This window comes from Scyliorhinus canicula, chromosome 21, assembly GCF_902713615.1.
Source record: "Scyliorhinus canicula chromosome 21, sScyCan1.1, whole genome shotgun sequence".
Classification (NCBI taxonomy): Eukaryota; Metazoa; Chordata; class Chondrichthyes; order Carcharhiniformes; family Scyliorhinidae; genus Scyliorhinus; species Scyliorhinus canicula.
The window spans coordinates 19,722,190-19,750,130 of NC_052166.1; the positions used below are offsets into that span (position 1 = coordinate 19,722,190).

General features: G+C 46.3%; 2 protein-coding genes across 6 annotated transcripts in view; one reads left to right on the forward strand and one right to left on the reverse strand.

Annotated features, from left to right (window-relative positions):
- prpf4 (PRP4 pre-mRNA processing factor 4 homolog (yeast)) overlaps window positions 1-17,182 on the reverse strand; it is a 45,060-nt gene extending 27,878 nt beyond the window's left edge. Inside the window, exons 1-5 of one of the 5 annotated variants that reach the window (XM_038781650.1) lie at window positions 17,125-17,182; window positions 11,468-11,653; window positions 2,773-2,959; window positions 525-609; window positions 314-393 (exon numbers count right to left, since the gene is read on the reverse strand). In XM_038781650.1, the coding sequence (XP_038637578.1) occupies window positions 314-393; window positions 525-609; window positions 2,773-2,959; window positions 11,468-11,630 (515 nt within the window). In that variant the 5' untranslated portion in view covers window positions 11,631-11,653; window positions 17,125-17,182. The other 4 variants (XM_038781652.1, XM_038781649.1, XM_038781651.1 and 1 more) reach the window with 4 other exon arrangements.
- Window positions 17,183-17,278: 96 nt separating this feature from the next.
- On the forward strand, window positions 17,279-27,280 carry cdc26 (cell division cycle 26 homolog). The gene is made up of 2 exons (XM_038781655.1): window positions 17,279-17,469; window positions 26,749-27,280. The coding sequence occupies exons 1-2, from the start codon at window positions 17,389-17,391 to the stop codon at window positions 26,920-26,922; spliced, it is 255 nt and encodes an 84-aa protein (XP_038637583.1). The 5' UTR covers window positions 17,279-17,388; the 3' UTR covers window positions 26,923-27,280.
- Window positions 27,281-27,941: the final 661 nt, after the last annotated feature.

Sequence of the window (27,941 nt, forward strand, 5' to 3'; positions counted from 1 at the left end):
GCTTTCTGACTCATTCCTTTGCCTCTCAACACTAACGTTCTACTTTGAAAGGTGAAAGTGCCACAGTTCTCACACCATCACTCCCACCATTAAAAATCTGTGCTCGATTTACAGACATAATTTAAAATGTGAACATTTCGAAGATTATTTCGTCTTACTGGTACAGAAGTACAATTTATCTTAGCCCACAGGTCATTTGAAATTACCCAAATCAGGGATGCTCAACTCTTAAGAACTCACTTGAAAAATAAATCCGAGATCTTCGATGTGCACATGCAATTCTCAAAGCAGCAATCTTACTGTTGAGACTCACCTTGGCAGAGAAAAGCGTGCAATGGAGATACGAGCAGTCTTCAGGGTGCTGGGGCCCTCATGATACCAGGTTTGCTGATGCTAGACACAAAGAAACACCATCGAGTTACTGATGTATTTTAGTCAAGTAGAGAGGCCATGATTTCCCACCTGGGGTCAGGGGTCATCAGCAACGTATTACTAACACATTAGATCAATTTCATATGTCACACCTCCTGTCGGATTTTCTTTGCATCGTCTGTCTTCTCTGTCTTCTTTAAGGCATCAGCACCCACCACAGACAGGATATTGCGCAACCTGGAAAAAAGCATAACAAATTCAGGAGTCTGCCGGCAGATAGCACATCTCGAACATGATCATCACACGGCCAGCAACACTTCAAACTCTGGGTTGGGCCCAGTGTTGGTCAGCTCAGAAAGTCTCAACATAGGAAAATAAGGAAAGCTCCGAATGATCCCAGAATTCTGAAAGTATCCACTAACTAAACCCGAGTGTGCAAGCCGACTGCAGAGTTGGAGCGACAGCTCGCCTTTACATAATGATCAATACGTGTATGAGTGCAATTTACAGGGTGGGAGGTAGTGAGAGGACACCCAGCAGAAGGGGAAAAACAGGAATAAGGAAGGGCCTGAGGATGCAGCAGATTGAACAAGAAATTAGGACTAAAGAAAACTACGCATGCTGAAATCGGAACTAGAAACAGACCTGCAAATACAGGTCACTCATCTATAGTAAAAGGATTAACAAACATAGGATCGAATATTTATCACAGATTCATGCTGGGGAGGACAGAATGTGCCTCAGTGCGAAATCAGATAAACCTCACCTTAAATCAGTTTATCAAATAAAATGAGTTCCATTTGGAAATGGAACATGGTGGAAGCGATTTATTTAAAATAGATTTAGAGTACCCAATTATTTTTTTCCCAATTCACGGGCAGTTTAGCATGGCCAATCCAGCTAACCTGGACATCTTTTGGTTGTGGGGGTAAAACCCACGCAGACATGGGGGAGAATGCGCAAACTCCACACGGGCAGTGACCCAGGGGGAAGCGATTTTAAACAGAACACTTATTTTGCTCAACTGCATGTGCTTATTTTTCTATTCAGGTTTTAGGTAAACAGCTCCCTCTTGTGCTCAACCTTCAATTTCTTAGTTTATTAAACAAACACACTCAGAGTAAGGAGACAGGGATGTTAAACCCTGGGGTTGGTTTTGCTCAGTGGGCTAGGCAGCTGGTTTGTGATGCAGAACAAGGCTAGCAGCGCAGGTTCAATTCCCGCACCAGCTTACCCAAACAGGCGCCGGAATGTGGCGACTAGGGGCTTTTCACGGTAACTTCATACTTGTGACAAAAGGTTATTATTATTAAATACCTGGGAGGTGAACAGGTTGGCAAATGCGTATGTGTAACGATGGTGCAGATACAGAGATTGCCACTCATGCACCATATTGAGTCAATAACTGGGGGGGGGGGGGGGGGGGGGGGAGGTTAGGGTTATGGTCTGTGACAATTGGGTCGTGGGTGTTTAAACAGACAGACTGGACGCAAGCAGGGAAGGGATGGCTTGCAAGGCAGCATGCTCAGAACTCAAAGAATGACGTGGATCATGGGCTGGCCTGCAAGGAGTGGGTGGAGGTCCATTCCAGAGCAACACATCTTCAACGTAAATTTCAACACTTAGCCAGGGCTCCATTCTTCACAACCTCAAAGTTAGCTATTTGATAAAATAATAACGGACATTGTTTATAAATGACCTTTACACACAACCTAAGAGATCTACAGTTTAGACAGCACACACTGTGCTTTGCATAAATGCAAAAGTTAAACAATTGATAAAGAGTTACATTTCCTGCTCCAAAATTAAAAATTTTCAAAACGTCTGTGCCACAACCAGAGCCTGTGCCCTTAGCTTCAGCCCAGCCAGAATCCTTTCTTGGTATTGAAGGGAATGGACACCATGCAGCTACAGCAAACAGATTTATGTCACTAATGAGGCCTGGGTCATCACATCACACAATACTTGTAAGTAATCATTAGAGTGTGATAGAAGTGAACATTCAGCCAATTTCAGGAGAATATCCATCATCGTCAGACCACCAATCCTCAAAGTCACTCCGACTGAGACCATCTCTCCTCATAGCAAACGGCCCCTGATTATCCATCCTCAGAACCAACCCATCAGGCCACCCATCATCACCAGGCTACCTTTCCTCAGTTCACCCCACCCAAATCACCATTCAATCCCTCCTCACAGAAATCCTCAATGCCCAATCTCAAAGGTGGCGAATTGATGAAATAATTATGGGCATGGTTTATTAATGGCTTTTGCAACAATCTAAGTTGACCCCACCCAAACCACCACTCAATACCTCCTCACAGAAATCCTCACCGCATCATCCCTCTCAGCCAATCAACCAGACTGCCCAAATCCTATCAGGGTTAACCACTCTTTTACCTCTCTCGTCGTTCTGCTGGTCCTTCCCCGAAAAGTGTGATTGGCTCTCCAAGCGCTCGCAGGCAGGCCTTCACTTCCGTGTCGTCTGTAGAAACGTTAATCTGCCGTGCTCGTTTTCTGCGCTCGAACTCTGCTAGAACCTCAGCCTGCCTCTCACTGACGTGATCTTCCACATCATAGAACTCACCTGGACAAAAGAGGTCACAATTAAGCACAACACTGATTCCCAATTTGGATATTCACCCTCACAAATTCTGATGGGGGGGGGGGGGGGGGGGGGGGGAGAGCGGCACGGTGGCACAGTGGTTAGCACTGCTGCCTCACAGCGCCAGGGACCTGGGTTCAATTTGACCTTTGGGTGACTGTATGCAATTTGTCCCCGTGTCTGCGTGGGTTTCCTCTGGGCGCTCCGGTTTCCTCCCACAGTCCAAAGATGTGCAGGTTAGGTGGATTGGCCACACTAAATTGCCCCTTAGTATCCAACGGTTAGGTGGAGTTGTGGGGATAAGGTGAGGGAGTGGGCTTAGGTAGGGTGCTCTTTCAGAGGGTTGCTGCAGTCGATGGGCCAAATGGCCTCCTTCTACACTGTAGGGATTCTATGATTCATTGCTGGATTACAATACGGAAACAGGCTATTCACTCAAAACCTGGCCATGATAGGGCAGCACGGTGGCCTAGTGGTTAGCACAGCTGCCTCACGGCGCTGAGGTCCCAGGTTCGATCCCGGCTCTGGTTCACTGTCCGTGTGGAGTTTGCACATTCTCCCCGTGTCTGCGTGGGTTTCGCCCCCACAACCCAAAGATGTGCAGAGTAGGTGGATTGGTCACACTAAATTGCCCCTTAATTGGAAAAAATAATTGGGTAATCTAAATTTATTTTAAAAAAACCTGGCCATGATGCTGTTTGCAATCCACGTGAGCAGAAGTCCTAATCTAATGTCTAACCTTATCCCATAACGATTTCTCTCCTCTTTCATTCAATCACATCTAGTTTATTCTTAGAAGGTGACTTGATCACTGCTCAATTCCAGTAGTGCATTGTAAGGCTTCTCAATCTCTGTCAAAGAGGTTTAGTCTCTCTCGGTCTCCTTGTCCCCAGACACCTCAAACAGCAAGACCCATCCCATCATAATTTAAGACCTCGATTAAATGTTATCGTGTTCACTTCTATTCTAACCAAAACAGCCCCGTTTCTTGCTTTGACAAAGAGTCATCGGACTCGAAACGTTAGCTCTTTTCTCTCCCTACAGATGCTGCCAGACTTGCTGAGATTTTCCAGCATTTTCCATACCGTTTCTTGTGCTCTCTTTTCCACTCTATTGCAATTGCCTCCCTATAGTTGTGATGACAAAAACTTCTCCCACCGCTCTGGTTTTGTCAAGGTTTTCATTGTGACTTCTTTCCAGTATTCCATTAGCTGTTTTACACCCTTTCCCAAATGATTTTTTATAAAATATATATTTTTATTCCAAACGTTGCAAAACAACACAACAACCATACAGATTGTGAGTATCCGTACAATGGATGTAGTGCGAAGTTTATATTAATTGAGTTAACGCCCCCGCCATGCCCCAGGGTTCTTTCCCACCCACTTGTAAGCAGAGACCAGGGGTGAAATTCTCCGACCCCCCACAGAGTCGGAGAATCGCCCGGGGCCGGCGTAAATCCCTTCTCCGCCACCCGGGAATTGGCGGGGGCGGGAATCGCGCCGCGCCAATCGGCGTGCCCCCTGCGGCGATTCTCCGGCCCGCGATGGGCCGAAGTCCCGACGCTGAGAGGCCAATCCCGCCGCCGTGGTTTCAACCACCTCTGGTGGCGGCGGGAGCGGGCCCCTGGGGTTCTGGGGGGGGGGGGGGCGCGGGGGGAGCGGACCCTGGGGGGTGCGGACCCTGCGGGGTGCCCCCACGGTGGCCTGGCCCGCGAGCGGGGCCCACCGATCGGCAGGCAGGCCAGCGCCGTGGGGGCACTCTTTTTCTTCCGCATCCGCCACGGCCTCCACCATGGCGGAGGCGGAAGAGAACCCCCCCTACCGCGCATGCGCCACTGGTGATGTCAGCGGCCGCTAACGCACCGGCACATGCACGAACCGGCGAAGGCCTTTCGGCCAGCCCCGACGCAGGTCGGTGGGTGCCAAAGGCCGTTGGAGCCGGTTTTGGCGCCAACCACTCCGGCGCGGGCCTCGCCCCTAAAATGTGCGGATTCTCCGCACCTTTTGGGAGGCCCGATGCCGGAGTGGTTGGCGCCATGCTGACTGGCGCCAAAACCGGCTCCAACGGCCTTGGCACCCACCGACCTGCGTCGGGGCTGGCCGAAAGGCACCTTTTGGGAGGCCCGATGCCGGAGTGGTTGGCGCCACTCCGCTATGTCGGGCGCCCCCACCCGCCGGGTACGGGAGAATCCTGACCCAGTTTTTCTACTCTGGCGAAAAACAATTTGGGGAAGAAAATCGGGAGCGATTGAAACACAAATAGGAACCTTGGCAGGACATTCATCTTTATCGTCTGCACTCTCTCCGTTAGAAGCTCAATAACCCGAACCGTCTGATCACCCACAGCCCCGAATCTTTACTTTCTTTATTCAGTGTCGCCCTGTTTAGAGCTGGTAGAGGATCGGCCTTGACGTCAAAGGGAAGTGCCAGACCTCCTTACCCTGTTGGCATGGCCCTACAATGTGCAGGGTCCCACCCTGTAACCACAACCCACAATATTCCACTAGATCTGTAAGATAACTCATGGTGCAAATACATGTGGTAGTTCCCCACCAGATATCTGTAGGAGACATAACAAATTGACCACAAACCGGGACAAAAAACGCAAAAAAAAAGAGAAAAAGACGAAACAAGAAATAAAAACCCGCACAAGCAATCATATACTCCCCACCACAGATAAAGGGTCCATGACCTCGTGCCATCCCACTCAGTTCTAGCCCAGTCCGTTCCTTTGCACAAATTTGTTTGCCTCCTCTGGCGAGTTAAAAACAGTCCTCGCACGTGACCCAGAGTTTCGCCGGGTACAGCATGCCAAATCGCACTTTGGTTTCGAAAGTGTCCGATTGAACTCTGCTCGCATTCTAGCCAGGTCGCCCCCAATATTCTAGTCGCCACAGATTGCATGTCCTTCCCAATAGCAAATCCGTGTGTTCTTTGGCCAATTCAGGATACGTCCCTCTTCTCGGTACCTGTGAAGCCTGATGATTACCGCCCGCAGTGAATCCCCAGGTCGCGACTTCTGGTGGAGCGACCTGTGGGCCCCGTCTACCTCTGGGAGTTTATTGAAGCCCTCCTCCCCGATCAGCTCCCCAAGGATCTTTAATATGTACTCTGTTGCGCTCCTACCTTCATGCCCTCTGGTAGTTCGATGATCCGGAGGTCCTGGCGCCAAGACGTGTTCTCCTGGTCATCTATTTTGGCCGTCAGAGTTTTTTGGGTCACCACCAACCTCATTATTTCAGCCTCAAGCAAGGCAATTTATTTGACTGGTTCAGAGACCACCTTTTCCGCTTCATGGATCATCGCTCCTTAAGCCTCCAGCTGTCACTCCACCCATGTTCATCGATCCACGTATGGGGGCCAGCACAGCCGCAGCCTCAATTGCTGTCTCCATCGCAGACATTAGGTTCTCATTTATTACCTCACTATGCTTTTGGAGTTCTATTGAGATGAACTCCATCAGCCTCGCTGAAGACTTGGATGGCACTGGCGTCTCTGCTGGGTTCACCATGTTCAGATTCATGTCGCCACGTGGGTCCACTGACCCCGATGCTGGGATTTTGCTTGGCCAACTTTTGCTCCCTTTGCATCCTGTCTGGTGGTTCGTTGGCGTCTCAAACCAGCTGAGTTATTGACGAGGGTCTGATACGTGCGTTTTCTTCCAGGTTTGGTGCCTGTGGGAGGTGTTGCGGAGGTTTGGGTTTGGTGAGGGGTTCATTAGCTGGGTGAGGTTGCTGTACAGCTCCCCGGTGGCGAGTGTGGTGACGAATGGGAGGAGGTTAGAGGACTTTCGGCTTTCCAGAGGGACGAGGCAGGGGTGCCCCTTGTCTCCCCTGCTCTTCACATTAGCAATTGAGCCCCTGGCCATGGCGCTGAGGGACTCGAAGTGTTGGAGGGGGATTGTGCGAGGGGGGGGTATGTCGCTGTATGCAGATGATCTGCTGCTGTATGTCACGGACCCGGCTGAGGGGATGCCAGAGGTGCTGAGGATACTTGAGGAGTTTGGGGACTTTTCGGGATATAAGCTAAATGTGAGGAAAAGCGAGCTGTTTGTCCTGCACCCGGGGGTCAGGAGAGGGAGATAGGGGAACTCCCGTTGAGGAGGGCTGAGGGGAGCTTTAGGTATCTTGGGGTCCACGTGGCTAGGACCTGGGGGGCTATGCATAGGCTTAACTTTTCGAGGCTGGTGGGGCAGATGGAGGAGGAGTTCAGGAGGTGGGATGCGCTGCCGCTCTCGTTGGCGGGCAGGGTCCAGTTGGTTAAAATGATTGTGCTCCCGAGGTTTTTGTTTCTTTTCCAGTGCCTCCCCATGTTGATCCCGAAGGCTTTTTTTTAAGAAGGGTGAATAAGTCGATTCTGGGGTTTGTGTGGGAACAGAAGGCCCTGAGAGTAAGGAGGGTATTTTTGGAGCGAAGAAGGGAGGTAGGGGGCCTTGCGCTGCCCAACCTGTGTGGATATTATTGGGCGGTGAGCGTGGCGATGATTCGCAGGTGGGTAACGGAAGGGGAGGGTGACGCATGGAAGAGACTGGAGGTGGCGTCCTGTGCGGGAACGAGTCTGGAGGCCTTAGTGACGGCCCCACTCCCCCCGGCAAAGTACTCCACGAGTCTGGTGGTGGTTGCGTCTCTCAAAATCTGGGGACAGTGGAGGCAGCATAGGGGGGAAGTGAAGGCCTCAGTTTGGGCCCCGATACGGGGCAATCACCGTTTTGCGCCAGGGAGAACGGGTGGGGGATTTGGGAGTTGGCACAGGGCAGGCATCAGACAGTTTGGAGACCTCTTCGTGGATGGGAAGTTTGTGACTCTGGAGGAGCTGGTGGGGAAGTGTAACCTCCCCCCTGGGAACGCTTTTAGGTATATGCAGGTCAGGGACTTTGTTAAAGAGGCAGGTGGAGGGTTTCGTGATGGTTGGGGGATGTGTTTTTGCGGCGGTGGGTTTGTTATGTTATTTTCTTCTTTCTTGTATTGCTATTTGTTATTATTTACTTGGGGAGGGGGGGAGAAAAGAGTTATTTTCTTGTTTTGTTTTGACGTGGAAACACGCCTTGTTTGTTTTAAATTGCGGGGAGAAAATTTGTTATTGTTATTAAAAAACTTGAATAAAAATTATTTAAAAAAAAAATGTTTTGTCTTCTCAAATGGCAGCAGCGATATCATTGCGTGGGTGGAGCTGGGCTGTGGCTCTGGGTTTTACTTTTGTTTTGAGCTGGGAGCTGGCTGTGGCTCTGAGTTTTACTTTTGGTTTTACATTGTTGGAAGCTGGATTCAGACAAAGGAGGTTTCTTTGGTCTCTCTCTCTCTCTGCATGCTAAAAGGTATCCAGATCACTTGATAATTTTAAAGTCATAACTGTTTTCTGGAAAGAATTCAAACCTACTGTTTTTGGTTTTCCTGGTTTAGTGGATGTTGTTATCAAACTGAAACAGTTGAAAGGGAAGTTATTACGGGTTAGTACTGTAGATGTGTGGGGTATTTCTGTTTGTAGTTGATAAAATGCTTATCGTGTGTGTTTATAGAAATGTTAACTGAATTCGTAGACTAAATTTTGCTTTTGATTAAAAGTGCTTAAGGCCCCTGTTGAAAAACACCTGAAACGTAGGCCCCTGTGCTCCTCGTAACCAAACTTAATAAACAGTTGGAGGTCATGTGAACTCCATGGTATACTTTGGAGTTTTCTAAACCTTGACCCATAACAACCTCCTCATCCGGGCCAGTCATATGATCCCTGGTACCACCTTGAATTGGGTCAGGATAAGCCTGGTACATGGCGAGGCTGCGTTGACTCGCCTCAGGGCCATCTTCCATAACCACTTCCAAATCCCCTCACAGCTCTCCTTCCCACTTCCTCTTCACCTCCCCAATTGGAACGCCTTCCCACTCGATCAGTTCCATGTATATTTCCGAGACCCTCCCCTCCCCAACTCCTGTTTTTGACATCACCTTATCCTGTAGCCCCCTTAGAGGGAGGTGAGGGAAGCTCGGGTCCTGCCTCCGACACCAATTGGTTGCTGGTAAAAATGATAGAAATTGAAAAGCCTTGTGGTCATTGTGGAAACTACATGAACCATATGGCCAATGGGAGAATCAATGGCTACGTGGACACAGATTACTTCTCCAACAGAGAGAAAACCAGGTATGATCTTGGCCTCACTTCTTACAGGAATTAAAATCAGAAGTATTTTCTGAGAGGGCCAGTCAGGTGGATACTGATAAAGGTTTGACCCTTCTATTGGATTTATTAGTTGACATCTACAAGAATGATGATGTGTTAGAGACCTACACGCTGGAGTCAGATTCTGAAAAACACATGGCCATTCCAGGGAGGAATATATCATGGACTTTAACAGATTGTGTGAAATATTGCCAAAATTAAATTTGGGATTCTTGTACTAGCGTTTAAATTGCTGAATTACATCAAGGTGCCTCAAAGATTCTTCCACAGCTAGAAAACCAATCTTAAAAATATAAACTTTTTTGACAGATGGGAGTATAGATCAAAATCAATATAAAAGCTGCATTTCTGCAGGGTGATTCTTTTCAGCGAGATGTTTTTCTAAACTTTCCCATAGAGGCAGCAGATGTAGCAGGAAAAGGATGGATCTAAACAAGTGCAATGTGGCCGGAATGATATCTTCATGGCGTGGTGTTTTTCAGTGTGAACTACTTTATTGAAAATAGGTTGCATTCAATTAAAGGAAAATCCTCAATGTTTGATTGGTCTCATAAAGAAAACCTTTCAGACATGTTCATATGATACATGCTGATGATTTCTTACTGTGGAATTTGAGATATAAGATGAAGATAGAATTTAAAATTGGGAGTCAGGCTTTTAAATATAGTGTCGCGAATATCAAATTTCGTAATTTAAAATCCCTACAGTGCAGAAAGAGGCCATTCGGCCCATCGAGTCTGCCCCAACCCTCTGAAAGAACACCTTACCTAAGTCCACTCACCCTCTCTATCCCTGTAACCCCCACCTAACCAGAACTTCTGTGGGAGGAAACCAGAGCACCTGAAGGAAACCAACGAATACACGGGGAGAATTTGCAAACTCCACACAGACATCACCCAACGCCAGAATGTGGGGATTTTAGGAGTATAAATTCAGGTTTGGAAATTGAAAGGTTTTTAAAACAAAAGATTACAATATCTGGTTTGAGAATTAGCAAAGGGTGGTATTAGAAACTAAACAATAGGCTGCTTCTCTGAGCTTATTTTTTTAAAAACCTTTATTTAGAATACCCAATTCGTTTTTTTCTCCAATTAAGGGGCAATTTAGGGCAATCCACCTAACCTGCACATCGTTTGGATTGTGGGAGTGAAATCCAAGCAGACGCAGGGAGAATGTGCAAATGCCACACGGACAGCAACCCGGAGCCGGGATTGAACCCAGATCCTCGGCGCCACGAGGCAGCAGTGCTAACCACTGTGCCGCGTGCTGCACTCTCTGAGCTTCTTCGTGGACGCGGGACATCCCAGTTGTCTCAATAAGAGGTTTAAATCATTCATATGGTTTGCCAAAACAAAGATGTGGTGGGGATAATTAGTTTAAATCTTTCTGGGTCACCCCATGTTTGCCAGGTTGCTGCAGGGATGGATGGCAGGTTTTCTTTTGGTTTGGGGTTGGTTGTGATTTTTCACAGAAATAGACGAGGGACTATCTACAACCCCTCATAAATTATCTACTATCTGGGGAATCTCCAGCAATCATAACAAGGTTCTGTTAGCCCTCTGTATGTAAACAACTAAATGTTTAGGAAGCATGGTTACCTCACTTCTTTCAACTTAATTACAGCGTTCACAGATACTTTAACCTAGGTTCTTTAATAACCTTACTGCAACAGATATATAACATATACAACAATTTCTATATTCATCACACAATGGACCCTTTTTGTCAATATCTCCAATAGCTGCAGTCTTTCCTCATGTTTTATGGCCTCTCCCCATGCTGGCTGAGCAGAAAAGCAGATACTGCTTCCCAGGTCTCTGCTAATGTTGCTCATAGGAATGAGTGTGTGAACTGGGAGACAGAGACTGATACTCTCTTGCCCTCTCTCTCTCTCCAAGCAGCTGTTACATCCCCACAGCAGCAAGGCAGAGATCGGTAATTCAAGGTGAGGTTTTCTGGACGGGAATATGTGAAATGCCACTCCACGGCACAGCACTGTGATGACACGCTGTGGCATCATTCAGACCTTGGGCTAAACAGGGTTTTTTTTTTATGTTTCCTATCGAACCAAAACCAAGCCTTGCAATGTTCTGAGTCACTAAAGTCTTTTCAATCTACCCTGATCTCAGTGGGCATAGGAATTAAAGTTAGGAGGCAAAATATTTCTAAAATATAGCTCAGTTACTTATCGCTGCTGGTCACAGCTGGATTTCTGAAATGTTCTGCAATCTTTCAATGGTTCCACATTTTGTAACTTAGTCAAATGCAATAATTGCCCAATGACAGAGGTGAAAGACACATAACTATTATAACTTACTACTAGATATGTTAATGTGCCCGGCTTCTATCCCGGCTTTCACTGCATCTCTTCCCAGGTATCCTCCATCTCCTTTGGAAATCCTCTCCCTCTCCTTCTCTTCAAGGCTTCCATAGTAAATCCGAGATCTCTTGGGTAACGGAATATCGTCGTCATCAGACATTTTTTGTGATTTGAGAAATGAAACTGTGGGTGGAGAAGACACACAAAATTAACCAGCTATTATGACCAGCGATGAAACATGAAAAAGACTCTAGTTCTAATCTATAACTGCGTGCTGGTGCATCTGCAGACTAGAATGAATCAATCCAGAAAAATATATTTCCCCACTTTCTTCACTTAGCCCTAGTATTGTCTCTGGTATAGCAAGTGCAAGGTACAGAGGAACTGCATTCTGATATGGTCCATACACTCCCTTGTGCAGCTATAGGTTAAGATGCAGGGTAAATCTCCCCTTCTTTGCCCCAACAACATGTGTTAACGCAATTCTCATGTTATGTTATGGCTACTCTCCAGATCAATGAAGCATAATCTTAACATTAGAATTATACCATTCAAGGAGTGAAACTGGGAAGCACTTTTCTGAACAAAGGGCTGCGGAATTCTAGAACTCTCACTGCCAAAAGGCTGCTGAACCTCGGTCAAATTAAATTGAGATATTGAACAAAAATGATTTGCATATATTTTAGCCTTTTTTTTAAAAAAGGTATCTTTATGGCCGTAATAGGGAAGAGGTTGAAAAGGAACAAGGTGACAAATACAAGACAAGGAAGAGAGGCAGGGAGGACCCACAAGTTCAAGCAACATTCCCTCTAACCTGCTCGGGTGCGCGCAGCCATGCAGCATTCGATAATGTGCCAAGCAGTGAACAAATGGGCTGTACACAAGCAGTGTTCCCTTTAAGAGGTGTGCCAATCAGAAAGGGATTAAGCAGTGCAACAAGCCAGCCGCACACTCCAAATAGAAGTTAGGTGAATCATTGTGTTCTACAATCCCGATCCTGGTAAGGGCCTAGAAAGACACCCTGAAGGAACTGTAGTCTTTTTATGCCCTGAGAAACAAGTTAGAACAGGGGACCCTCTCACGAGTTCAACACAAGGAAGCAAGAGGAACGTGTAATTGTTCTGCAATTTGAACTTCAACTGCAAGAAACAGCGATTCTACAGCTGTCTTTGATTCTCCATAGAATGAAGTTCGGGCTTTATTAAGTTCAGACTTGGACTACAGTGTACGGTTTTGGGTTCTGCACCCACAGATATAGTTGCCTTTAGAGAGGGTGCAACAAAGGTTTGTTAGATTGATTCCTGGGATGGATAGGTTGTCCTCTGGTGAGAGGCTGAGTAAACTGGGACGTTTCTTTTTTGGAGTTTAGAAGAACGAGACATAAGAGAAGTTTGACAGCGTAGATGATGAGAAGTTTCTCCCGGCAGGAGAGTCCAAACCAGGAACACAGTCACAGAATAAGAGATCCGCAATTTAGGACTGAGATGATGAGAATTTTCTTCACTCATGAGAAATTCTCTATCCAGGAGGGCTGTGAATGCTCAGTCAATGAATATATTCTCAATAGATTTTTGGGCATGAAGGAATATGGGAGTCAGGTGGAAAGAAGAATAAGTGGAGTTGGTCACATAGTGATAATGTCACTCGCCTAATAATCCCGAGGCCAAGGATAATACTCTGGGGACACGAGTGCAAATTCCACAAATTAAATTTAAATAAGGACTAAAAGTCTGGAATTGAAAGCCAATCTCAGTAATGATACCATCCAATAATCATCAATTATCCAAACAACCCATCTAGTTCACCAACATCCTTTAGGGAGGCTTACCTGGTCTGGCCTACATGTAACTCCAGATCTTGATAGACTGAATTATAAGGAGAGGCTGGGACTTTTTTCCCTAGAGCATAGGAGGCTTAGGCGTGATCTTATCGAGGTCTATAAAATAATGATGAGCATAGATAAGGTAGATAGTCAACATCTTTGACCAAAGGTAGACGATTCTAGAACTAGAGGGCATAGGTTTAAGGGGAGAGATATAAGAGACCAGAGGGGAAGTCTTTTCACACAGAGGGTGGTGAGCATCTGGAACAAGCGGGCAGAGGCCGTGGTAGAGGCAGGTACAATTTTTTCCTTTAAAAAGTTAGACAGTTACATGGGCAGGGTGGGTATAGAGGGATAAGGGCCAAATGTGAGTAAGTGGGACTGGCTTAGTGACAGAAACTGGGCGGCATGGACAAGCTGGGCCAAAGAGCCTGTTTCCATGCTGTAAACATCTTTGACTCTATCTACAACAATGTGATTGACTCTTAACTGCCCCCTTAGATGGCCCAGTAAGCCACTACTCGAGTCAAAAAGGAATAAATCCTTTAACCCCCTAGCATCTACAACTGTACACCTAACCCAGCTAAGTTCCCCTTCCCAACATTTGGGCTTGTGCAAAAATCGGGAATTGTCCACAGACGAGTCAAGCAATAGCCCGACACAGTCATAACAAAGAACATGCACAGGAACAGGCCCTTCGGCCCTCCAAGCCTGTACCGGTCATGATGCCACCTTTGGCCAAAACCACTTCCTTGTGCCATATCCCTCTATAGCCATCCTATCCATGTTCCCAGAATACCTTATAGCCAATGTCCCAGACATCACTATCTCAGGTATGTCCTGTTCCACCAGTGGTGGCGGCATAGTAGTATACAGTTGGGTTACCCTGGAACATGTTACGTCTCTTGGCAACAGGTCAAACATGGGAAAGGAAAGCAACTAATTCCTCCTGAAAGAATTAATGAGAGGTAAAAACTAACTTGACCTTGGCCTCAGCATTCTACCTGCAGTAACACATCTCTCCATGACAGTATAGGTAGGAATGCTTAACGCAGTCTTTGTGACAGCATGTCCCATCTTCACATTGAGGATACCCTATCATGTTGTGTGGCACTTACACTGCGTTAAATGAGAGGACTCAGAACAGATCTAGTAGCTCAAAACTGGACATCCTTGAGCTGCTGTGGGCTATCGGCAACAAAATTGTATTCAACCACAATCACCTCATGGCCAGGCATAACCCTCACTCTACCATTATTATGAAACCAAGGGATCAACCCTGGTTTAATGATGTGGAGATGCCGGCGTTGGACTGGGTGAGCACAGTAAGAAGTCTTACAACACCAGGTTAAAGTCCAACAGGTTTGATTCAAACACGAGCTTTCGGAGCGCAGCTCCTTCCTCAGGTGAATGGTTTAATGAAGTCTGCAGGAGGGCAAGCCAGGAACAGCACCAGGCAATTTTTAAAAATGAGGCATTAGCTTGGTGAAGCTACAACACAGGATTACTTGCATGTCAAACAACATAAGAGGCAAGTAATAGACAGAGCTAAGCGATTCCACACCAATGGATCAGATCAAAGCTCTGCAGTTCTGCTACATCCAACCATGAGTGGTGGTGGCCAATTGAACAATTCACTGGAGGAGGAATCTCTCTAACTATCTCCAACCTCAATGATGGGGAAGTCCAGCACATCAGTGCAAAGAATGGCTGAAGCATTTGCAACCATCTTCAACCAGAAATGGCGAGCAGTAGATCAATCTAGGTCTTCCCTTGGCAACACAGACCCCAGTCTTCAGCAAATGTGAATCATTTTACTTGAGGAAACGGCTGAAGCCACTGGATACTGCAAAGGCTATGGGCCCAGACAACATTCCAGCAATAGTTTTGAACACTTGTGCTCCAGAACTTGCCGTGCCCCGAGCCAAGTTGTTCTAGTACAGCCACAACACTGGCATCGACCCGACAACGTGGAAAATTGCCCAGGTATGTCTTGTTCATAAAAAACAGGACCACTCCAATCCAGCCAATTATCCTTTGTGATGGAAGGTCATCTCGACCAGAAATGTTAACTCTTCACGATCATCAGCAGTGATGAAAGATTGAGAGTTATACCAAACAGCATTTACTCATCAATAATCTGCTCACTGACACCCATGTTAGGTTCTGATAGAGCCACTCAGCTCTTGACCTCATTATAGCCTTGGTCCAAATGTGAACAAAAGAGCTAAACTCCAAAGTTGAGGTCAGAGTGACTGCCCCGAAAGTGGCAGCATTTGACAAGAGTGTGGCATCAAGGAGCCCTAGCAAAACTGGAGTCAATGCGAACCAAGGAGGGAAACTCTCCACTGGTTGGAGTCATACCTGGCACAAAGGAAGACGGTTGTGGCTATTGAAAGTCAATCATCCCAGTTCCAGGATATCACTGCAGGAGTTCCTCAAGGTAGTGTCCTAGGCCCAATGATCTTCAGCTGCTTCATCAAATACCTCCGTCATAAGGTCAGAAGTGGAGACATTTGCTGATGATTGCACAAATGTTCAGCACCATTCCTACTCCTCGGATGTTGAAGCAGTCCATGGACCTGTACCAAGACTTGGACAATATCCAGGCTTGGGTTGATAAGCATAAGGTAACATCATACCACATACATGACCATCAATGAACATCTCTAACAAGAGAGAATCAATAGAGAGAATCAATATCTCCCCTTCACATTCAATGGCATTATCACTGCTGAATATCAATATCCTGGAGATTACCATTGACCAGGAATTGAACAGGAATAACCATATAAATACTGTGGCTACAAGAGGTCAGAATTTTGCGGTCACCCCGAGACTCTCCAAACCCTGTCCACCTTCTGCAAACCACAAGTCAGGAACGTAATGGAATCTTCTCCACTTGCCTGGATGAATGCAGCTCCAACAACACTCAAGAAGCTGAACATGATCCAGAACAATACAGCTCTCTTGACTGGCATCGCTTCCACAAACATTCACTCACTCCACCACCGATGCACAGTGGCAGCCGTGTGTACCATCTACGCAGTGCACTGCAAGAACTCACCAAGACACCTACCAAACCCACAACCACTACCGTCTCGAAGTAAAAAGGCAGCAGATGCATGGGAACACCACCATCTGCAAATTTTCCTCCAAACCACACATTATCCTGAATTAGAAATTTATCGCCGTTCCTTCATTGTTCCTGCATCAAAATCCTGGATTTGCCTTACAGCACTGGGAATATCTACACCACATGGACTGCAGCAGTTCAAGAAGGCAGCTTACCACCACCTTCTCAAGGGCAGTTAGGAATGGGCAATAAATGGTCAGCGACACCCACATGCTGTGAAAGAATAAAAAGGGCGAAATTGAGTCTATCATGACCGGAATAAAGGACAGAGCAGGCCGGAAGTCCCGAGTGGTCTTCTGCTCTATTTCGAATGGTGGAACTAAAATGATCCCAAATTGGTAAATGCTGAATCCACTGCAAAATCCTTTAGGCTACGAAGAATTTTCAATCAGCTTCTTCACTCTGCCACGACTCCTCGCGGGAATGTGGAACTTTAAGGCAGGATTGTATGTTACTTATTGACACCCTCTGCTGCCAACCTGCTGTGTACCTGGCCTCCTCCCAATGCTCACTCAGGGCCACAGGAACAGCCTGTGGACTCACCCCAGGCCCAGCAACCCAGGAGGTGCCAGGCTCGGTGCATGAGGAGGGGTGATGGACAGCATCATCTGGTCTCGGACCTTGCTCTCTCACCCACCGGCTGGAATCGCGAAGACTCCGGGCTGGATACGAAGCAGTCTGAGCAAGGCCTCTTACCTCGCACACCACCGTCGCTAATGCGCCGACCGCATCCGGAGCAGAGAGCGGGAAGCGTCGCACGGGCCGCTGGGAGTTGTAGTTCTCCACTGTGGAGACATCTCCCGGCGGGCGGCTCGGTAACGCATGGCACGCTGGGAGTTGTCGTTCCAGCTTATGTGACAATGTCCCGATGTGCAGTTCGGCCGCGCATGCGCTCTCGCGGGGCTGCGGCCTGGTGGATCTGGAGCCTGGGCGCCGAGTGTGTGTATTGCCGGCGGCAGGATGCTGCGGAGGAAGCCCACCCGGCTCGAACTGAAACTGGACGACATCGAGGAGTTTGAGAGTATGAAAAAGGAGCTGGAGGTGGGTGCCGGAGACCGGTTAGGCCCAGGTTTTATTCCAGCCTCTTGTGGCTTCCAGCTCCCCAACACTCGGGCTCCAGGTTCCCCCAGCCTCTGGCACCGCTTCCTCCCCAAGCTCCTCACCGTGGCAGAGGCTGGAGTCAGCACACTGGAACCGTGGATATATGGGGATCTCTTGTTACCAAAACAGAGCCAAAGAGATTTGGGGATCACTTTCAGAATTAGCAGGAGGAATGATAATGGCAATAGACCAGGTGGAGGCAAACACCGGCTTGGACATGATGGGCTGAACGGCCTGTGTGCGTGCTGGAACACTTTGGAACCCTTTCCCCAAATCTTTAATGAATCCCTCCCTATGTTTCAAAAGCTGCAATCATACCTCCTCTCTGGGGTTGCATGGTGGTTAACACTTCTGCTTCACGGCACCAGGGACCTGAGTTGGATTCTGGCCTTGGGTGACTGTGTGGAGTTTGCATGTTCTCCCTGTGTTTGCGTAGGTTTCCACTGGGTGCTCTGGTTTCCTCCACGGTCCAAAGATGAGGAGGCTAGTCCAAAGGATAGATGGAGTAATGGGAATAGGGTGGGTGGTGGGCCTGCTCTTTTGGAGAGTCAGTGCAGACTCAAAGGACCAAATGGCCTCCTTCCGACTGTCAGCATTCTCTGATTCTGAATTCTTGGCATTCAAGAATACCTTGAGATGCTTGCTCTGTCATTCGCTAAGATCATGGATGATCTGATTGTGGCCCCAATTCCAGTTTCCTATCTGCCTCCCTGTAATCCTTGACTTTCAAGAATCGACCGAATGCAACCTTGAAGATATCTAAAGGTCTGGCTTCTATTCCTCTTTGGGGAAGAGAATTCCAAATACTGTTGGCCCTCTGAGAGAAACTAGAGGTCCCTTAGTTTGATGAGGTACCTCCTAGTTCTAGGTTCCACAATGTGGGGAAACATCTCTGCATTCACCCTGTCAAGTCGATTTAGAATCTTGTATGTTTCAATAAGATCATTTTCCATCTTCTGAACTGCAATGAATATAGGCCCAACTTGCTCACCCTTTCCTCATCCCAGTAATTAGCATTGTGAACCTTCTCTGAACTGTCTCCAATGCAAATAAGATTTTCTTTAAATAAGGAGAGCAAAACTCTGCAGGTACACTGGTGTGGTCTTACCCTGTACATTGTAGCAAGAGTTCCTGACTTTAATGGACCGATTCCTTGCAATAATGGCAACATTCCAATTGCCTTCTGAATTGCTTACTGTATCTGCATGCTGTCTTTTTGTGAATCGTGTACCTCTGCACTGCAGCATTCTGTAGTGTCTCTGCATTTAAATGGTATTCTCCATTTATATAGCACTTTTATTTAACTCAGGATGCCTTAAAATTCTTTACAGCCAATTCAGTCTCTTAGACCCTCCACTCTACTTGGTTTTCATTGTTTCGAAAGTACCCTAATCAATCTCTTTTACATCCAAAGTGCATTGCCTCACATTTGTCTATATTGTAAAATATTGTAAAAAGGAACACATTCCTTTTGGATGCCACTAGTCACATGCTGCTATTTGTAGTACCAGCCCATATCCCTACTCTCGGTCTCCTGCCACCCAGCCGATCCCCTAACAAGTCAGTAAAATAGACTCCGGCAGCATTCATGAAGAGGGTAACAGTTAACATTTCGAGTTCAGTAGGATTCCAAAGAGGAGTCATATTGGACTCCATGTTATCTCTGTTCTGTCTCCTCACATGCTGCCAGACCTGCTAAGATTTTTAAGCACATGCTGTTTTGATTCCTCAACAGGCAGGTCAATAATTGCCATCAAACCACGAGCTTCAACTAAAGCTATTGGTCTCGTGTGAGGGACTTTATCAAGTATCTTTTGGAAATCTATATAAACAGCATCCACAGCCATTCCCTTATCCACTACTTCAGCCACGTCGTTAAACAATGCAGTCAGGTTCGTCAGACATGATCTTCTCTTTACTAATGGGCGGCATGGTCACACAATGGTTAGCACTGTTGCTTCAGGGGTACAAGGGTACCTGGTTCGATTCGCGGCTGGGGTCACTGTCTGTGTGGAGTCTGCATGTTCGCCCTGTGTCTGCTTGGGTTTCCTCCCACAAGACCTGAAACAGGTGCTGTTAGGTGAATTGGACATTCTGAATTCTCCCTCTGTGTACCCAAACAGGCGTCGGAGTGTGGCGACTAGGGGCTTTTCACAGTAACTTCATTGCAGTGTTAATGTAAGCCTAATTGTGACAATAAAGATTATTATTATTGGTCAGAATCATCACTCCTGGGGTGAAGGATCCTTCTCTCTGTTTTACAAATCGACAAATTGTTTGGGGTTCTCGTCCGCTATCCTAACAAACTTTGAGGTCTGCTCTGGTATCCCAACAATTGAAATATTTAAGATCTGAGTATGTGGAGAAGTTGGCCTCTGGTGAAGTGTTCAATCTGAACGGAGGGTGAAGGAATATGGATTCTACTTGAGACAGGAAGAGGAGCATGCACACGTAAAATGTAACTTCTTCACCCAATGTGTGGAAAAGCCTATTCTGGGAGACAGTAGACACAGAGGATGTTACAAATTTCAAGAAGATATGGATAGTGTTTTGGCGGCAGAGCTCTTCAAAGTTCTGGTCGAGCAGCTGATGAATTGGTGTTTGCTGGTGCTCCAAGGCCTTGTGTACATTCCAAAGAAGAGTGAGAAGCGGAATTGTAACTCCCCAGCTCAAGCATTAGTGTCACTACATTTTTGTTTCGTGACTCCAAATCAGAAAACATCCTTGATTTCTCTTTGCTCACTGCTCCTGGTTCCTGCTGCCTTACAACTTCTGGCTGTCTCAGTTTCTCTCTGCCTATCTCATAGTTGCTCCCAGGCCAACTGCCTGTTTCTGTGAAAAATCACAACCAACCCCAAACCAAAAGCAAACTTGCCACTTGCCATCCATCCCTGCAGAAACCTGGGGTGACCCAGAAAGATTTAAACTAATTATCCCCACCACCTCTTTGTTTTGGCAAACGATATGAATGATTTAAACCTCTTATTAAGAATCTCAGAGAAAGGGCGGCATGGTGGCGCAGTGGTTAGCACTGCTGCCTCATGGCGCCACGGATCCGTGTTCGATCCCGGCCCTGGGTCACGATCTGCATGGATTTCACCCCCACAACCCAAAAGATGTGCAGGTTAGATGGATTAATCTCACCCCTTAATTGGAGAAAAGAAACAAATTGGGTACTCTTAAGTTTAAAAAAAAATAAGAAGCCCAATGTTTAGTTTTGAATACTTCCCACTGTGATGTTGCAAAATAAACTTAGGCCACCCTTTGGTAATTCTCAAACCAGGTGTTTGTAAGGCTACTTGCGACAATAAAGATTATTATTTAATCTGGCTCTTTCTGGTTAGCTCAAGACTTTCACGGTATTCAAACACTATCATTAATTATAGACTCAAGTCATTTCCCAACATGATGTTAAACTAACCGGTCTCTGATTTTGTGAACACTCCCACTGATCTCCTGTTGCACCCAGTAAAAGATTTGTCCAGTTTAATAATAAAAACAGAAAATGTTGAAAATACTCACTAACCTCTGTTATGACCAGGCCAGGTGTGCCAGATTTGTCACCCCGGACAGGATCCATCACTTTCTGGATGCCCGCCCCCACTTCCCAAATTGTTCTGCCGTTGGTTGAGGAGGGATAAACTGGCTCCCTTTCTTTATTCAACCCCAAGGATACCTATTCCCAGTCCAAACATATTTATGTTTTAAAAGGAGCCAATTCAATCAGGTTTTGTTGCGTCAATGAAAGACGCAGTTTATTAGCTACTAAACGCCAGGAATATACTAAAATACATGCCTATGCGTTCACATAGATTAGAAATGACAAGTGAGTCCAGAAATAAGTAAGAAAAAAAGACATAAATCAGTCTTCGACTTGTCCGTGAGTCGATGGGGAAATGTTGTGACTGTTTGAGATTCGCGATTCCAATTGCGCTGACTTCAGTTGAGTAGATGGTTTTGAGATTCCCAGGGTCCTGTAGTTTAGCTAAGAAGTTGTCCTTCCCTTTCAGCTGTGGCTTTGTTGACTTGGCTTGCTTCAGCAATCAGAGAGAGAGCGCAAGATTTGTTTTTTACCTGCCAGATGATCAGGAGTGACTGCTACTGTCTTCTTTCCTCTGTCTCTGTGTCACATGCATTGATACACCCAACACTAATCCATACTTACCAATTTTTGCAGCATGATTTTATCCCAAGCTTATCAGTTTAGACTTGATCTACATGCTATCATTCCTGCTGAGATGATAATCAGCTTCCATCATCTCCACAGGAGATGGCATGGCTTCTTCTTTTCAAATGTCTGTCTGAGACAGGATGTGAACATTCCATTGTGTCTCTCAGTATCACCTGCACTAGGATAATTCAGACTGACTGAATACACACACTCACTATCTTTGGCTTGTATGTTAATTTTTAAGAACAGCCGTCTTATAGGGGTAGCACAGTCGTGCAGTGGTTAGCATTGCTGCCTCACGGCGGTAAGGACCTGGGTTCGATGCCAGCCCTGGGTCACTCTCCGTGTGGAGTTTGCACATTCTCCCTGTGTCTGCGTGGGTCTCACCCTCCGCAACCCAAAAAGATGTGTAGGGTAGGTGAATTGGCCACTAAATCACCAATTACTGGGGGGGAAGAATTGAGTACTCTTAAATTTATTTTTAAAAAGCACATGCCTTATTTAAAAGGTCAATATGTCCGTATGTAATTCGGGGCTCTTTTTCTCCATCATCATGACTCACGTCTGTTCCAAATGAAGATCGTCGACTGAAATGTTAACTCGGGTTCTTTCTCCACAGTTAATGCCTTACATGCTGAGTGTTTCCAGCATTTTTTTCAGATATCCAGCCTCTGTCGAATTTTGGTTTTGTGTGACTGTGGGCAGTCTCTAGCCTCCTGCTGAATTTGACATTATGGAAATTTAGAATTGAAGCAGTTTTTCATTCCACCCTTTCAGACACTATGTTAGAAACAACCACAACAACAGCTTTCATTTTTAAAATGCCTTTTAACGCACTGAAATGTCCCATGGTGCTTCCGGAAAGCATTCTAAAACAAAATGTGACACCACACCACATAACTAGAGGGAATGCCAAAACAAAAGCAAATTACTGCGGATTCTGGATCTGAAACAAAATCTGAAAATACAAGACAATCTCAGCATATCTGACAGCATCTGTGAAGAGAAAAGAGAGCTACGTTTCGAATCTGGGTGACTCTGTCAAAGCTAGAGAGAACTGGAAATAGGGAGATTTAGGCTCTTGTTGGCGGGGGGGGGGGGGGGGGGGGGGGGGGGGGTGCAAGTGGAGCAGTATCGATGAGGGTTTCAGCAGCAAGAGGTGAGGCAGGAGTAGAGTCCGACCATGCAAGGGAGGTGGAAATAGCCATTGTTAGTGAGAGTGCAGGTACGCGGTTGAAGATTGCTTCCCGGCTTAAACATTTTTTTTTTTAAATTTAGAGTGCCCAATTTTTTCCAATTAAGGGGCAATTTAGCGTGGCCAATCCACCTATCCTGCACATCTTTGGGTTGTGGGGGTGAAACCCACGCCAACACGGGGAGAATGTGCAAACTCCACACGGACAGTGACCCAGGGCCGGGATTCGAACCCGGGTCCTCAGCGCCGTAGGCAGCAATGCTAACCACTGTGCCACCGTGCTGCCCTTTCCCGTCTTAAATATAACACCAAGTTTGCAAACAGTCTTGTTCAGCCAAAAACACGTATCAGTGGGAGGGATGGAATCAGAGACAACGGAACAAGCGATTTGGCAGAGACAGTAAACAATGTCTCCAGTCTTCCCAACATTTAGCTGGAAGAAAGTTCTGCTCATCCAGTGTTGGATGTCAGATAAGGAATGTGGAAATTTGGAGATTGTAGAGAGGTCGAGATAGGTGGTGGTGAGGGGATATGATGGCAGATTTGAATGAGAGGGGGACAAACCCCAAGCAGACTAGAACCATGAAAAATGCCAGTTAACATGGAAGCCAGGACGGGAAGTTGGTGGTCAGTAGTTACATAGAAATACAGAAACTTGGAGCAGTAGACCATTTGGCCCTTTGAGTCTGCTCTTTTGAGCCATGGCTGATGCTCTATTTCAATGCCATATACCTGCTTTTTTCCTGTACGTCTTGACGCCGTTAAAATCTTTTTAAAATCTAGGTCTTTCTTGAATACATTTGGTGACTTGGCCCCCATAGCCGTCTGTGGTAGAGAATTCCACAGATTCACTACCCTCTAGAGTCGAGACATTTTTCCTAATCTCAATCCTAAATGGTCTACCCTGTATCCTGAGACTGTGACGCTGTTTCTAGATTCCCAATCCTCCCTTTGGGACTTGAGTGAGAGAGTGGAGGTGGGGTCTCGTGGACAATATGAGTTTGGAGAGGGTATGAGGGAAGAAAGGAGAGAAGGAAACACGTTCTGGCCAAGGGAAGGCCTTGGTTATTATAATCAATCTTGGATAGCTACTCCGGCAGAATTAGGCTATTAACAAACTCTGGCTAATATGCTAAATCTAAGATGGCATTCTCCTTTATACTTCAAGGACATGTTGTTGAAAACTGTTTTGAACAATCTCAAGGAATTCGCTGTCTTTCTGACATGAGCTTATGTGTTTATATAAGCAGCACGGTAGCATTGTGGATAGCACAATTGCTTCACAGCTTCAGAGTCCCAGGTTCGATTCCGGCTTGGGACACTGTGCGGAGTCTGCACGTTCTCCCTGTGTGTGCGTGGGTTTCCTCCGGGTGCTCCGGTTTCCTCCCACAGTCCAAAGATTGCCCTTAGTGTCCAAAATTGCCCTTAGTGTTGGGTGGGGTTACTGGGTTATGGGGATAAGGTGGAGGTGTTGACCTTGGGTAGGGTGCTCTTTCCAAGAGCCGGTGCAGACTCGATGGGCCAAATGGCCTCCTTCTGCACTGTAAATTCTATGATATCTATGATATATCGAACTGTATGGAAGTAAAATCTTCTATGTGCTTGTCTAATCTCTGCAATTATGCATGTTACTTCACAACTACTACCCCTGGGGGGGCTATTTACACCTACCACAACAGTCTTAAATCCCTTTCTATTTCTCAATTCTACCCATAAAGTGCCCACTGTATGCGTTCTATGCATTATATCATCTCTTAATATAGAAGTTATTAAATCCTTAATCATTACGGGTATTCCTCCCCTGAACTTCCTTGTAGACCGTATAACTTTGTACATTTAATTCCTAGTCCTGACTGTCTTTAAGCCATGTCTCTGCCATGGCTACCATGTTGTACCTTCCAAGTTGAATTTGCATCTACACTTAATTCAGTTGTTCCTTGTACTCTGTTTGTAAAGAGTGTTTATTTGTACCTAAGACCCTAACTTATCTGATAAAAGCAAATTTACTGCAGATGCTGGGATCTGAAATAAAAACTGTACATGCTGGAAAACCTCATCACATTTGACAGCATCTGTGGAGAGAGAACAAAGCTAACGTCTCGAGTCCGGATGACTGTCAAAACTTCTCTCTGATGTCTGTTTTGCACACATTTCTCCTTTTATCTATCACGGTTTGCTTAATTTGCACCTTTTAGTTTTTCCTTTTAACCGGAGGACCGGAAGCACAATTTCTAACTTCTACTCTCTTTGGCTTCATTTAGAAAGATTATTGATACTACCATTTCCACCTGAACCCTCCTCCCCTGCACTTATACAGTTCCTTCCTGTCCCAGTACTGGTGCTAGTGCCCCATGAAATTGAGCCCCTCATTCCAGCAGCATTCCTTCAGCCATAGGGCAGCACGGTAACACAGTGGTTAGCACTGTCACTTCACAGCGTCAGGGTCCCAGGTTCGATTCCCGGCTTGGGCCACTGTCTGTGCAGAGTCTGCACGTTCTCCCTGTGTCTGCGTGGGTTTCCCCCGGGTGCTCCAGTTTCCTCCCACAGTCCGAAGATGTGCAGGTTAGGTAATTTGGACATTCTGAATTCTCCCTCTGTAGTCGAGCTGACGCCGGAATGTGGCGACTAGGGGCTTTTCACAGTAACTTCATTGCAGTGTTAATGTGGGCCTACTTATGACAATGAAGATTTTTTTTTAAAGGTTCACCTCCCTATTCTGCTCATGCTTGACTAATATTCCAGAGATTCTAACTCTTAATGTACTGTTTTTAATTTAGCTCCTTCATCCTGATATTCCCTGAACCAAACCTCTACCCTTCTCTTCCCTATTGGTAGCACAGTTGTTAGCACTGTTGCTTCACAGCACCAGGGTCCCAGGTTCGATTCCTGGCTTGGGTCACTATCTGTGCGGAGTTTGCACATTATCCCTGTGTCTGCATGGGTTTCCTCCCACAAGTCCCGAAAGACGTGCTGTTAGGTAATTTTGACATTCTGAATTCTCCCTCTGTGTACCCGAACAGGTGCCGGAGTGTGGCGACTGGGGGATTTTCACAGTAACTTAATTGCTGTGTTAATGTAAGCCTATTTGTGACACTAATAAAGATTATTATGTTATTGGTTACAACTTGGATCACAATTGGATCCTCCCCTTCCTCTCTAATATCCTTTCATACTAGTTTGCAATGTCCCTCAGCCTGGCAGGAGGTAGGCAACATATATAGGAAGCGCAATCCTGTTTAGAACATAGAACATAGAACAGTACAGCACAGAACAGGCCCTTCGGCCCTCGATGTTGTGCCGAGCATTGATCACCCTACTTAAACCCACGTAACCCGTATACCCCTAACCCAACAATCCCCCCATTAACCTTACACTACGGGCAATTGAGCATGGCCAATTCACCTAACCCGCACATCTTTGGACTGTGGGAGGAAACCGGAGCACCCGGAGGAAACCCACGCACACACGGGGAGGATGTGCAGACTCCACACAGACAGTGACCCAGCCGGGAATCGAACCTGGGACCCTGGAGCTGTGAAGCATTGATGCTAACCACCATGCTACCGTGAGGCCCCTTTACAAAAGGATGCTTCCTGTTCCCCTATTTATGAAATTCCTTACAGCTAGTTTACACTTCCCTTCTTCCTTGTGAGGATGTTCAGGCTCCTTGGAGCTTCTACCAGTTTTAACTTTGTATGTGTCCCAGTCTCAAACCAGCTGGCTTTCTGGTGTGTTGCCCCTCTGACTCCCAAGTTAAGCAATGCCTCTAGTTTCTGCCTGAAGCGTTCGAAGCCCAAGAACCTGAATTTTGGAAGAGTTGCTAAATTCTCAACTTTGTCTTATTTGTCTGTAGAATCGTAAGAAGCAGCAGCGCGAGGAAGGGGTGATGGTGAGCTCCAGTGACGTGGACGGTGCAAATGCAGCACGGGATGATGCCAAAGTCCGAGAGAAGATAAACGAGCGAATTGGTTACCGACCCAATCCTCACATCAACAAACCCTTCTCTTTATTTGGGAACCTCCACTGAAGGCCAAGTGGCAAGGACACACACACAGTGTACAGGTTTATCGGGCTTCGGGCCCTGTATCTGAGGATTGCAAATTCAAGGACCTGGAGTCGTCAGTGCTCTGGGGCAAATATGGGACACTGTTGGCTCTCCTGCTGAGGATAGTGCCAAATGTATGATAAAAATGGTGTAAAAAATCACTGACCCAGCCACTACTCTGTAAATATTTCCACAAAGTGCCTTAAAAAGCACTAACAAGTTGATGGTTGGATTTTTAGAAATGGCATGTGTTATGAACTCCACGCGATTGTCACATAACACTGGATTTTGCACACATTGGATTATTTCAGGATAATAAACATGCCTCTGATAATGTCTATGAATTCTCCAGTTGAATTTAATTTATTTTGAGATTACACGGTGGTGTGGGTTAGAGTTTCTGACCAGCATTATTTTAACATATAGGATACTCCCTGCATTAAAATAACAGCAAGGATCAGAAAATACCAGGGTTGTTATTCTCCCCTTGGTGAATGTTGTTGATTCAGTAACTTTCCCACCAGGCGGCTGCATTGCCGTAAACCTCAGATTAATTTCACGCACATCATTTGTATAACTTTTCTCATTGCGTTTTGCTGGAGATGTCCCCTGCTTTTTTTGGGGAGATATTGGTGCAGTTATGGTCGTGGGTCTGCACTGAGTGCTGTCTTGATGCATTAGAGTGCAGATGAAGTTTGCTGATATCAGTTTTTTAAAAATTAAATTTAGAGTACCCAATTATATATTTTTTCCAATTAAGGGGCAATTTAGTGTGGCCAATCCACCTAACCTGCACATCTTTGGGTTGTGGGGGTGAAACCCATGAAGAAACCGAGAGTGTGCAAATTCCACACAGACATTGACCAGGGGCCGGGATCGAACCCGGTTCCTCAGCGCCATAAGCAGCAGTGCTAACCACTGCGTCACCATGCCGCCCCTAGTATCTGATTTTAAGAGTGGTTCGCTCCTCCTGCATGTTTGTTGAATGAGGGAGGAGATGA

What these genes read in the sequence shown, in the direction of transcription:
- cdc26 (XM_038781655.1), top strand. Translation starts at nt 17,389, where the DNA reads ATGCTGCGGAGGAAGCCCACCCGGCTCGAACTGAAACTGGACGACATC. An exon ending in GTATGAAAAAGGAGCTGGAG is followed by an intron (nt 17,470 to 26,748) that starts GTGGGTGCCGGA and finishes ATTTGTCTGTAG; the next exon opens with AATCGTAAGAAGCAGCAGCG.